This window comes from Rhododendron vialii, chromosome 6a, assembly GCF_030253575.1.
Source record: "Rhododendron vialii isolate Sample 1 chromosome 6a, ASM3025357v1".
In the NCBI taxonomy this organism is placed as follows: domain Eukaryota; kingdom Viridiplantae; phylum Streptophyta; class Magnoliopsida; order Ericales; family Ericaceae; genus Rhododendron; species Rhododendron vialii.
In genome coordinates this window covers 29587015-29600805 of record NC_080562.1, presented here as the reverse complement: position 1 = coordinate 29600805, position 13791 = coordinate 29587015, and the positions used below count along the sequence as shown (strand labels likewise).

Sequence of the window (13791 nt, the reverse complement as noted above, 5' to 3'; positions counted from 1 at the left end):
GTGGTGGGTACACAGAAGTTGATACTCAAAACATTTTGGAGAGTCATGGAAAGGAAGTTTAAGCCTCTCAAATACCAGAGGAGTCTAAGCTTTTCTTAGGAAGAGAACGTCTACATGCGTATGAAATTTTGTGAAGCAAGCACATATTTTTTACTAAAAGACCCTATTTGTGACCCTCTTTTGTGAAGTCTTCTAGCCTACCTTTGGGTGTGGTCGATGGGAAGCCGCTTTTTGTAAAGCCTTTTGACAATAGTTGTGTATATTTGTTGTTATTTCCCATATAAATTGAAACTGCATTTTACTGTCTTTACTACATGACTGTTTAAAAATCATTTAGTTTCTTTGGATGCTATAGAGATGCTGCAGGTTCAAATATTTATTTTTTGTTTAGAAATCATTTATGCTATTTTTGGATTGGTGTTTGAATTTTTTTTTGAAAAATAGTAAGGGTAATAAGTGGAGAGAGATAGAGAGAGAAATGTTGGAAGTAGGAGGAATCTAGGGGAATTTTTTGAAAAATTCTTTTTGAATTGTAAAGAGAACAAGGCATTAGTTTCTTTGAAGTCTTATAACTGATGTTGGTTGGTTGTGACATTCATTTGGGTCTGGTTTCAAAAGCATCCACAATAAGGATGTCTCCCATTGGCCTTTCTGGTAGCTCTTGGAAGGTACATGTGTGGGTCATCTTTAATATGGTGATCTAGGCTGTGAGAAGGCTTTTTCAGGATCCAAGGGTAATTTTTATTATTTCAATTTATGCCATCAGTTCGTTATTTGCTGAATCAAGTTAAATAGATCGATGAATATTTGCTCTTTAATGTCTTAGTGGAACACATGAGCCCGACTTAGTTTATTTTTATTTTTTTATGTTTGTGCATAAATACCACTCAAGTACGTCAAATCACGAGGCTTTAGATCCGTAAGTATTCACTTATTTTGCAGAGCACTGGCTGGTGTGTTTAGATTTGTACTTATGTTGTTAAATGCAGAGCACTGGCTGGTGTGCTCATATTTGCTCTTATGTTGTTAAATGTAGAGCATTGGCTGTTGTGCTTTAGATTTTTACTAATTTAGTTGATGAAGAGCACTGGCTGGTGTGCTTAAATTTTAAAAGGTTGGTTCTTACAAATTTTCTTGAATTTAACTTAGATTTGCTGAATTTAGAAATAGAATTCAGAATTGCTATAGTCTTGAAATAAATGATTGGATTTGGTTTGTATAGAGAAAGAGAACGACGTGCACCCCTAGGGCTGTGTTGACCATTGGTGTATGCAAGGGTTAAAGTTTAGGTTGTCTGAAAATTTGAATTTTGCTTCGTGGTTAAGAAATTATGCAACGAGGTTCTTTCAACAAAAGTATGACAATTGTCAATTAACTTACATAATAGGGTGTGGTTGCATGTGTCTTGACTTCTAATTGTACTTAGTAAATAAACAACCTACCGAGATTATTTTTTTTAGGGAGCTTTTGCTAAATGTAATGCATTTTTTTTATATGAAATGCCTTGGTGGATTGGATTGCGTTGGTTTCATTTTGTGTATATTAGCGTATTTTTCTTAAATATGCTTGCTGGAATTTATTAGGTGGACGCTATTTGTCACGTCACTAAAAAGGTGGACTTTGGGAGGAGTTGGGTGTGCGGGTGCGTATGATTCTTAGGGAATGATACTTTTTTAGACTAAAATCAAAATATACTGCGTAAGGCACGGGCAATTCCTAGTATATATATCTCTATGATAAGGAAGCTCGCATTTTTTGAAAATCTATATCCCCTACATTTTTCAGCCATCAGATCTGTCCATATTTCTTGAGCACCTTCTTACCATTGAATCATATAGGTGAAAAAGAGAGGAGCTTCCTTTGCACCCCACCGTCTCAATACTCCCCCCCCTCTCTCTTCATTCAAACTTTAAACATAGTGCTCTCTCTCTCTCACTCACACACACACACACACACACACACACACTCTCTCTCTCTCTCTCTCTCTCTCTCTGACGCAATCTCATGCCATCTATGGTCGCAAGTGTGGACTGTGATTTTGTCACACCTTTCTCTCCTCCTCGCCCTCGACCTTCCGCCGCGCACCGAGCCCCACCTCCACAGCTTCCTCCATGTGTCCGACGCCATGCTAAGGGAGGCCGACGAGATCGACAGGGAGATTGAGCGGAACAAAAAGGTGGGCCCATTGGCTGGAAGTTTTGGTTGCCGGACATGCCGATGATGGTCGGGTCTAGGGTTCTGGAAGGGTATCGGCCGCCGTGGCGAGTTGAGGGAGAGTGGGGCTATTATTTTTGGGAAGACTAATTTGGATGATTTTAGGATTGAGAGTAGTACAGAAGGTTCTGCATACTAGGTTAGGGTTTTGGTCATTAGTTTTTTTTATTCTCAGTGTATCGTTTAGTCAAAGTAATCAATATTTAAACTTAATTAGTTATTCTATTTTTTTTGAGGTAAAGAGTCTTCGAAAAAGATTGTGAGGGAGTGCAGGATTTGTCGAGAAGAAGATGAAGAGCATGAGATGGGGGCTCCTTGTACCTGTAATGGAACTCTAAAGACGGTTTTTTTCCTTCTTTTTTTTGCTATTTGGTTAACAAATTTGATTATGGGTCCTATACCCTAGACGAGGACTGATTTAATTATTTTTCTTGTCAAAGAATATATAGTTTAGAATGCTATTTGGTTAACAAATTTGATTATGGGTAATAAGTTGAATTAACGTATTTAGTCTATGGAGATATTTTTCCCCTATGCACCGATCCCCCTCCCCAATTCTACTAGGATAGAGTAGATTAGGTTTAATGAATGACAAAAAAAAAAAGTATTTAGTCTATGGAGATATATTTGTACCAGTGGTTTGATGTTTGTCTGTTTTTTTGTTTTTTTAAGAATGCCCTACTAGGTGATTTTTATTTTTCCTTTGGATATAGGCATGTTTGGTTTCGATAAGCTTTGTATTTTTTTGGTTTACTTGCTAGATAATTGCTTTGTATAGATACTTTTTCAAATGGGTTAGAAAATAAGGGACTAAATTTGAGCATCAATCATCCTCTCATGGGTTAGAGATGTTCACCAAAAATGAGTCTCCAATGGAGCTTGAATATGAAAATTTTGGGGATTTCTCTGCGAATTCGATATCTTATTCGTGTTTATTCGGATTAGTGTATTTTCCTTGATAATTTTGTGATGGGTTGGGATGTTTTGGTGCATTCATTACAGGGGGAAATGCAAAATTAGGGCACCCTATTGGGATGAGATTTTTTATTGTAGGCATAGCCATAATGAAGCAAAGGTGTGGTCTTTGTTCTTTTATTTGCTATTTCCCCTTTTGCTCTTCTTTTCCCTGTTGAGATGAGATAAGATTGTTCCCTAATTCTTACCTGCTAATACCCCCTTCTCTGATTTATGATTGAACAGAACACATTAGACACAGATCCTGGACATAGTTTGCATGGGGAAGTACTTTTGCCAGAAATGCAAATTCTTCTACGATGATGTAAGTTTCATTGTGTTACCTGTTGTTTATTCTTCAAAAATTTGGTAAATTTGCTTGATTAAAGAAGGTTATGCATATCAGGTTTACTTTCAGTACATTTATTCTCTTTTATTCTTTGTTTACTTTCAGTACGTATCAGGTTCTGTTTAGTTGTACTATTGGTGTGGTTCATAATTTGTACTATGGGCGTGATTCATTAGTTATACTATGAGCGTGATTCATTAGTTATACTATTGGCGTGATTCTATTTAGTTCATTTGTCTCGCAAACGTACGGTATATGGCTATCTTTATCTATTTAGTTCATTTGTTCAAGATGTTTCTCCCGCATGAAAGAGGGTTTTTTTTTTTTTTAATGAATTTCACAGATTACCAGTTTTTGGACTTATTGCCTATTACTTGTTTGAATAAGTGATTCAATGAGCAATTCCCTGTATTCTTATTCTTTTCTATCTCGACAGCCACCTTCAAAGAATGTGGCTATTACAAGTGATGGTAAAATACTCTAGCTATTTTTTCTTTGTTCATGTGAGGATGTTATGGTACTACCTTCGTTTTACCTCCGTTGGCCTTACTCTCACCCTGAAAATACATGCTCAAGTTAGTTGTGTTTCTGTCGATATAAATGGAAAGATGAAAGACTTTGAAGCTAAGGGGTTTGAATGACACCACTTGGGTGAGTCTTCGATTTCCTGTATCACATGAGAAGCATTTACTGATGTTGTATTCCTTGATAATAGGTGTTCCGGGCTGCGCTTACTTTCTTCTTTATTGTTTACAAAGACTACTCAAAACCCATATATATTGGTGCACTAATGAATTCTCCAAGAGATTGATAATATGTTGTTGTCTAGCTTGGTTTATATTGGGTAACTTGGTTTACGCTATCTTTGAGTGTGCTTTTTTAACATGCAAGCTTTTTCTTATCAAAGTGTGTGCTTTTTTAACACGCAAGCATTTTTGAACTCCTACTTTGTTTCCTTTCGGAGGGAACTGATTTCTCCTATTTCGGGCAAGAGTCATGGATCTGTCTTTTATAATGCCCCCAAACTATGTTGTTGTCTAGCTTGGTTTATGTTGGGTAACTTGGTTTATGCTATCTTTGAGTGTGCTTTTTTAACATGCTAGCTTTTTCGAGCTCCTACTTTGTTTCCCTTCGGATGGAAGTGATTTCTCCTATTTTGGACAGGAGTCATGGATCTGTCTTTTATAATGCCTCTAAAATTTTCATGTATTCAGTTAATATTTTCTCAATTTTTGAACTAGGCAAACAAAAGAAAGTTACGACTCATGAATAAGGAGAGACTGGGTATGCACGGAAGTAGACGGAATCAACAAAATCCGTTATTTTCTTTCACGGTACGGTTTGGGCATTATAAGATTACATTATAATTGTGACACTTAAATAACATTTGTGGTGGGATTAAGAGCTGGATGGGGTGCCCGTGATGTGAATCTTAAGCAAACATTGACTACTATTGTCTATTTTGCCAAATCAACGCAGGTTGCCATGGATCTCATCCGTTTGAGCTTGGGTATATTCTTAATCCCTTATATCTTTTGTGGGTGCTTATTTGTTGTGGACTTTGTTCCTCTTTTGGTTGGATTGTATTGATTGAGTTGATCTAGGTAAGAATGTGATCAAATCATTAGAAGACCTGTACATCGATTTCCCTCGCTCTCTCGATGTATAACTGAAAGATAATGTACTTTATTGCTTTGTGGCATGTAAGGATAAAAAATTATGCAGTGAGGTTCTTTCAACAAAGTTAAGACAAATTATCAATTAACTACATAATAGGGTGTTGAGTCTCCCTCATAGGGCATGTGTCTTGACTCCTATCGTACATATGTGAAGAAATAACCTACCAAGATTGATCTTTTAGGGAGCTTTGCTATATGTAATGCATGGGTTTTTTTTTTTTGTCTCAACAGCTTTGAGGACCACCCCCGAGCCAACGGCAGCCGACACCTCGTGCTTTTCTTTCTCGACAAGACGAGGTGTTGTAGGCCTAGTGGTGAGGAAGTCATGCGTCGTTTTCTGCCTCTTCTCCTGGGGCACGGCCGAATCCGACCTGCTTGGTGGCGCATAAGTATTCTCCCTCAAGTTGACACGGACAGTGTTCCTTCGCGACATCTCTTCAGCAAGATTAGGCACGATGGTCTGCAATGGCACATTGGATCTTCGAAGCACTGGCTCCAGCAGGGCGCCGAACCAAAAAGTGGCCAGCTTTTTGAATGTCGGCAACTTCACCCTCGACTTCTTGTTCTTCTAGTTGCCTCCCTTCTTTGAGGGCCCTGTTTTCTCGCTTGGCTCTTCCTCCTTTTTCTCTTTCCTCCAAAGCTTACCCTTGTAAGACGGAATGTATCCGAGCAGTGTAGGTGCGTCTCAGCAAGCCTGGGATCTCAAAACATCTCCATTTTTGTCCGAGGAAATGGCGTTCAAGTTCTTGGTAATGGATTTGTGATCTACAAAAAGTTAGGAAGAATCAGCGAAAGCCGAATTATCAAACAAAATCAAAGATTGCACAGTGAAGTTAAAGACAAGATGCAGAACCTCTAAAATCCTTTATTTTTGGACAGGAGACTTGGTCACCAAACTCGTAATACCATTCACTTCAACATAAAAATTCGCTCACGTGTCAGTATTGGGAAACCTAGAGATTAGGAGCTCCTTACCCCTACAGGTTGACAGATATCTATGCTCAGTGCGCCCATGTCGAGACATGATATACATTTCGAACAGGTCAACGATGGAGAATTCCAACTCTTGGCTCTCTTTCAACACAGTCACGGACATGACTATCCTAAAGTTGTTGATGGCGAACAAGTGAGGGGCTAGATTAAACCGAGCCAAAAGCTCCCTGAGAAATGGGTGAAGGGGGAATCGTAGCCTAGCCTCACAGATAGCCATCAGGGGTACGATGATATGCTCAGGTCTGTGTTTGACTTTGTCCTTTATCTGGTCACTTGCTACTCGGCTTACAACCACATCGTCTGGGATTCCGTACTCTCGAAAGAAACTCTCATACTCCCCGAGGTCGCCACTGAAGAAATGGGCGTGGGGCAAACCTGACCCCTTTCGTAGAGATCGGTGACCTCTTTGTCCACAACCAGTGCAGCATCGCACCTGAATTGCGCAGATGTCGAGGCTTTGGCTCTGGAGTGGAATCTCGACTCGGCCACCAGTCCTTTCTGGGGTTCGGCCTCAGACGGGGTGGACAACGTGAACGTGATCTTCGGATCAGTAAGGAACTCACCATCCCATACTCAAAGTTGCGCTTGGCGTTTGAATCTTCGGACATGTTCGACGCAACAGACATGTTCGAAGAAATGGAAGAATCTTGGTGCTGGCTCCTACTCCTATTTAACCACTCTCGGATCAGTGAATCGGCGGAGTCATCTCCCGAGCCGTTCGAGTCGGAGGAAATGACGATTACTAGGTGAGCTAAAGAACAAAAGAAATAGAAGAAATAGAATGAAAATTCTTATCGTCGGCAAACAAGACAATGGATTCACTAAGTTCGGTTACCTCTACTGGCTCACCCTAAACTACTCTACAATTACGGGCTCGAAACCTTTCAAAGATCTAGTTTGAGGTTCGGCTAAGACCCACCAGCGACAGTGCGCTTGGCTTCACTTCGGGGTTGTACACCGGGTCAACTAGAACCAACCATTACCATGACTGGGGCTTGGAAGAACAGATTGAAGATGGGGATGAACAACACTATTCACCCCCAGTTTCCCATTGTTCATAAAAACAAAAACCCCCGCTTTTGGATTGGTGGGCTAGTGGTGTATTTAGTCGGAAGATGGAAAAAAAAATGTTTTAAGGCATTGATTTGTAGACGTAACGGCCGGCATAGTTGAGGTAATCCGGGGAGTATACGATATGCTTTCTTCACTCTCACCTTTGTACTCCTTTTGATTATCTCGTAAATTTCGTTCAATCCTGTGGAATATTGTTGAAAAGTGGAATAATGGGTATTGAATATGATGTTGTTGATTGAGTACTATGGAATTGTTTCGTACATGGATCGGGTGAAATCATGCACCAATAGCCTATCCAATAGCCAGAATGGGTCGAGGATGACCCGGTGAGGAAGGAGTTGGGGGAGGATCACAGGTCATGTACTAAGGAGGACAGGGTATAAGGTTCCTTGTGATTGTTGCTTCGATTTGGTCGATTATCGTTTCTTGATTTCACTTATGAGCTTTGTTATTCTGTTGTATCATATACTTCCCGGATAATTTTTTTTTTCAGGTGTGGAGCCGGATTAGTCGAAATTGAATCGAAGCCTTTAAGGATTAATTTGGAGATGTCTTGGAAGAGTTGATAATTTTGGAGCATCTAGAAGATTATTTAGAAGGCGGCTTAAGTTTATTTTGATGATGTAATTTATTTATGGAGAAAATAGGGGCCTAGAAGCATTTGAAAATACAATGTATTTTGGAGTTTATTTATAGAAAATAGCGGGGCGTTACAACTAATGCCAGAGTTAGCATTTACCATGAAAACAACTTTTGTTTCATTAATTAAGAGTTGAGCAATATTTTACAAGTTCAAACACAAACCATTTGGATGGTCAATTGGTCATAGAGTCGGCACCTTTGGCTGGCCAATAAACACAGAATCATCACCTTTGAATGGTCAATAGTCATATAATCATCAATTTTTGATGGTCAAATAATCATATATGATCTTCTAAAACCAAAAATCATTTGGCATGAGATCATCAAGGCCAGTGGCAATAACTTGAACGAATGTATTTATTACAATTTCTACTTTTTAACTTGGATTCGGAGACCATTTTGAAAACCAAGGTCGGCAGCCTCCCCTCAAAATGGTGCCATTTTTGGCACTAGAAAATCACTCCGGCCGTCTTGGTCCCTATTTGATGCCCAAGAAATAGGCAAAAGTGCATTAAATCAAGAAAGAATAAAACAAAACCTCATATTGAGTTGTTTTTTCGCAAGAACGTATCAAAAATATTTTAAGAATAATGAGTGGCCTAAATCATCTTTGTGAGGCCATATAAAAATACAGAAATCATGAATCTAAAATTAAGAACTAAGTTTTTGTAGGAACTAATAAAAATAAAATTTAAAATAATTAACGGTTTGAATCATCTTGTGAGACTCGAAATGGGCTCTATAAAAAATCTATAAGATATGAATCTAAAATTAAGTGTTTGGTTACTCAATATTAAATAATTTATGATCTTTTGCGGGGCCAATTTCGGGTTGCAAATAATAATTCAAACAGCTCATTTGGTTTTAAAATAATTTTTATTGTTGATTCTTATAAAAATTAAGGCCAATCTAATATCAGTAAGGGCTTTTTCAGAATTCTTAGTGGCGAACGTCCCTACAAATTTTGAAAATGCCCCTAACAATATATGATTGAGCTAAGTTTTTACAAGACCCTATAAAAAACATTTTATGAATAATTAGCAATTTCAATCATCTTTGTGAGACCCTAGATGGGCTCCTCAAAAAATTAATAAATCATTAATAATCATACCAAAACGGCACCATGATGAGTGGACAGTACCATGCCGACCCTGCCTCCCAGGAGGGTCCCCAAATCCTTTTAATTTATCTTAGAATTAAACTTTGGTCAAAAAATCATTACGAATTTTTAAGATACTGATGAAGGAATCAGTATTTACACTTTACGGTAATCAAAGTTTTCACTTCAATAGGTAGCTTATTATGAAGACAGGTTTTGTTCAAAAAAAATTGATTATTTTCTACATGAATTGAAAATTGAAAAGTAATATATTGAACACAATCTAATTTAAAATTAGAAACAACCAATTTGAGAAATTCGTCAGATTCAATTCATACCTATGGCATTTGAAATTGTAATCAACTATATATGACTTACCCATTGATTTAGAATATAATAAACCTTATCTATTATGATGATAATATATATAAACATCTCAATTACTTTGTGATATACTTCTTCTGATTTTTATTATTGTCATATGTGATAATACCAAATTTAATTTTCTCAAAATCATAAATTAGCTACGCACTTTTGTTAATCACCAAAAAACTTTTTATTTTATGTTTTTCAAATGTAAGCTATGCGAGACTAAGAAAAAATACACACTCTACGACCAAATATGGCGACCAACAAAATGTGTTGTCGCTGAAGTCTCACACTTAGGTGACTAAATTAATAGTAATTAATTGCTGAAAACTATTTATAAATGCAAGCTAAGAGCATCTCCAATGGAAGATGTCAATTCCTACGTGGACATATTAACGGTAACAATTGACACCAAAATTCAATACAACCTAATAGCCTTCTTTGATGCCAAAATCTACATGGCTTTGAATGGAATGACAAAGTTGTCAAAGTTGACAACCACCCTCCTCCATGCCAAATTTCAAAAAATGACCGTTTGGATTGACATTAAGGGTTGGAGAGGGATAACTTGATGTCAAATAAAAAGAATTTGGCATAAGAGTTGAAAAGGAAGGCTTTGATGTCAACTTAGAGATGCCAAAATGCCACGTAAGCCTTCAAAAAATATCTCCAATATGAACTCATGGGTTGGAGATGCTCACTTCGAAATTTGTGGCAGAATGTTGGGGGCCAATGCCAAATTTAGTGCTAATGCATAAAAAACCTATGGGGATTAAGTGTAGTCACGTAAATAATTCAGTAAATTGAAGAGAACATGGACCTGAAGGTTCCTAAGTATAAGAATTAGTGTTGTCTTAAATTCGATATCTCATTGCATTTTCACAATGGAGAAGAAAAAGAGTGTCATATAATCTCTCCGATTGAGATTATCAATAATGTACATGTAAATATAGATCATATGCCTTTTGGTACAAACATTTACATAGAACGTGCTCAACTGGCCTGTAGGCTGAATATACTACTAAATTTCAACCCAATTTGGTTTTTTACCTATTAACATTTTATAGCTTCATTTACGACTATTTCATACCACATGTGCAAGTCCTTTATCTTTCCATCATGCAAAATAATACATGTGAATTTAGGAAAAGACTACAATACACACCCCTTATTTGAGTATGGATCGTATGCACCCCTCAAAATGTTATGAATTATAGAGAAAATGTTACGAATCATATTGCTAAAAAGTTACGAATCATATAAAGGTTATGAGATACACCAAAATGTTATAAATCATAATGAAAATGTTACGAATCGTATTGCTGAAAAGTTATGAATTCTAGAACAAAAGTTACGAAACACTCTAAAATGTTATGAATGAACCACAAAATAAGTGCATATGGTACATCCTTTTAAGGGGTGTGTATTGTAGACTTTCCTGTGAATTTATATGTTTTACGTACCAGGTCTAAAGAATTGTTTGGAAAAACGATAACGCATATTTCTAAAAAAGTTTTTAAGATCCGACCATTCAAATGTTCAATTAGAAAAAATGGTCAATTAGTGAAGTGCATGTAATATGTTGGCTATTACTTGACCCATTAATTATATTGGACTTTACAATTAAATTAATCAATTATTTTCATGCGCGCAAGTGTAATAGGAATCACAAAATAGAGCTAAATGACCTTATATACATTATAGCATGTACATTATTAACCAACCAATTAACTACGTACCCTGGTAGCATGGCTAGCGTCAGGAATTTTAATTGTGGCATGGGGGCGAATATAAAGATAAATTTTCATCTGAAAAATATACCTCTTATATTAGTAGTATATGTTTTATGTTCTAATATATACTCCACTACATAATTTGATAGTTTTTGTCCAATGCAGCAATAAATTTTGGGAAGTTATTTTTTCCTCAGGTAACTAAAATATATACCAGCGAGCTTATTTTTTACCAACAAAAATAAGTGAGAAAAATGCATACGACTACTTATAGTTATTTGAAACTTCTTTAAATACATCATAATTAAGTATTAAGATTAGTAGCTACTATATAAGGCCCCAAGGGTTATGTTAGCCTGGTGATCAATGCCTGTGACTTAGGCGTTTGCTTTCTTCAAAGGTCTCATGGTCGGAACCTCACAGGTATTATCAACTTTTCTGGGGTCAGTACATATAGTGCAATTGTTCCGGCTTTAATTGTGTTCTTCGCAAGTGGGCGATCAATGGGCTTAGGAACCAAGATTAGTCAAGGAACGCGTAAATTGACCTGGATACTTGAGTTATAAAAAATGAAAAAAGAAGATTAGTAGCTACTAATATTCTTACTGCATAAATTAGTACATAAAATTATACACAACATTTAGGGCGAGACTGAAGCCCAATTAACCCCTATCGTGCCGTCCTTATTGCACATTATCTTATTAGCACAGCTCGACGAATTCAATTCAAATAAAAGAAGAAAAAGGTCACTATTATTGGATTTTTTTAATCTCCTGTTGCGATATGCATCTATAGTTTGATTCTTAATTTGCATTCCATTCTCGACGTACCCGTTATCGATTTTTAATAAAGCCGATCAAATAAAAAACTGTATGTTGCTTCCAACCCTTAATATGTGTTTTCCATCTATAAAAAGCATGCAATGCTCCAAGGAATTTACCCATCTCTCTCATCCTTAATCTTAGCCAAAACATGTCTTCTGCAAGACTTCTCTCTCCCCTGTATCTTCTCTCCCTCTCTCTCCTCCTCCAACTCGCCTTTGGAGACAACCCCATCAGCTATACATGCTATGACTCCGGAAATTTCACTTCCAATGGCCCTTACAATCAGAACTTGGAAAACCTCTTGACTGTTCTTGACTCAAAAACCCCACTGACCGGGTTTGCTTCAGGCTCACTGGGCCAGAGCCAGAATCAGACTTACGGCCTCGCTCTCTGCCGAGGTGACATAAATAGCACAGCCTGCCAAGCCTGCGTTGACGAGGCAACCACCGAGATTCAAAACGTTTGCCAATTCAAGAATGAAGCAATCATATGGTACGATGTTTGTCAGGTAAAATACTCGAATGTTGATTTCTTGGGCGTTTTCAATACCACTGAGCAATGGCGAACACTATGGAATACTGCTATTGCAAGCGACCCAGTTTATTTCAATAAAATGGTCATAGAGTTATTCAGTCAGTTGGAGGGAGAAGCTCGAGATAGCCCAAAACTGTATGCTACCGGGGCGTTGGATATTGGAAACTCGACGACAATTTATGGGTTGGCTCAGTGCACTAGAGATCTTTCTGGTGTTAATTGTGCCAAGTGTATTGAAGAGGCTACTCAGATTATTACGACAAATACATATGCAAGATTAGGAGTGAGATTCTTTGGGGAGAGTTGTAATGTGCATTATGAGATGTACCCTTGGGTCTAAAGAAAATGTACCATGGTTGTTAGATGGTACCGATGAATAAGTGTTATAGGAACACAGACCTGCTGAGGTCATTACTTGTTGTTTTTATGTACTGAATGGATGAAATAATACTGTATCCAGTTGTCGTTTTGATGATGAGATTACCCTTTCCTTAAATATGGTAGCGTTGTACGATGGAATTCAAGTCTTTATCTACTAAATCCAAATAGTAAAGTGTTACGTAGAATTAAACAATCATTACTGCACCTCATAAATTTAAGGTGATGATGCAATTTATGGAAAATATTTCTCTCCTCTCTGTATCTCTATGTTTATACCCGGTAATAATGGCCAATAGTGGCAGGCTTTACAAATTTTTACTACGTGTCGGTAAGTTACTATGTATATCATTTGTTAAGTATGACTTCTCCACGACGGGAAAGACTACAATACACACTTTTTATTTGGATGTGTATCATGTGCGCCTCCAAAATGTTATGAATTATAGAGAAAATGTTACGAATCGTATTGCTAAAAAGTTACGAATCGTAAAAAGGTTACGAGATATACTAAAATGTTATGAATTATGCATAATGAAAATGTTACGAATTGTACTGCTGAAAAGTTATGAATTCTAGAACAAAAGTTACGAAACACGCTAAAATGTTATGAATGAACCATAAAATAGGTGCATATGGTACACCATTTCAAAGGGTGTGTATCTTAGTCTTTCCTGTTGGAGAAATCTTCAATACACACACCTTTAAGGTGCATATCATATGCACCTATTGTGTAGTCTATATTGTGCCACCTCATAAAAAATTACCTGCTGAACCGGTCATTCATAACATTTTATGTCTATCATAACTTTTATACAAAAAATTCGCAACTTTTGATTCATAACATTTTTCTTACAAATCATAACATTTTAGTGCATATCGTAACTTTTACGAATGAATCGTAACTTTTTAGCAATAGATTCATAACATTTTTAGAATCATAGCATTT

General features: G+C 37.0%; 1 protein-coding gene and 1 long non-coding RNA gene across 3 annotated transcripts; both read left to right on the top strand.

The window, feature by feature from the left end:
* Positions 1-1971: 1971 nt before the first annotated feature.
* LOC131329561 (uncharacterized) lies at positions 1972-5027 on the top strand. Of its 2 annotated transcripts, none has more exons than XR_009200791.1 (4): positions 1972-2353; positions 2457-3291; positions 3415-3493; positions 4759-5027. It is a non-coding gene; the product is annotated as an uncharacterized LOC131329561 (long non-coding RNA). The 2 variants fall into 2 exon arrangements; XR_009200792.1 differs by having other exon boundaries at positions 2451-3291.
* Positions 5028-12078: 7051 nt separating this feature from the next.
* LOC131328612 (cysteine-rich repeat secretory protein 38-like) lies at positions 12079-12804 on the top strand. Its single transcript, XM_058361536.1, has one exon. It carries the CDS (start codon positions 12079-12081, stop codon positions 12802-12804), a length of 726 nt encoding a protein of 241 aa, XP_058217519.1.
* The last annotated feature ends 987 nt before the right edge of the window (positions 12805-13791 follow it).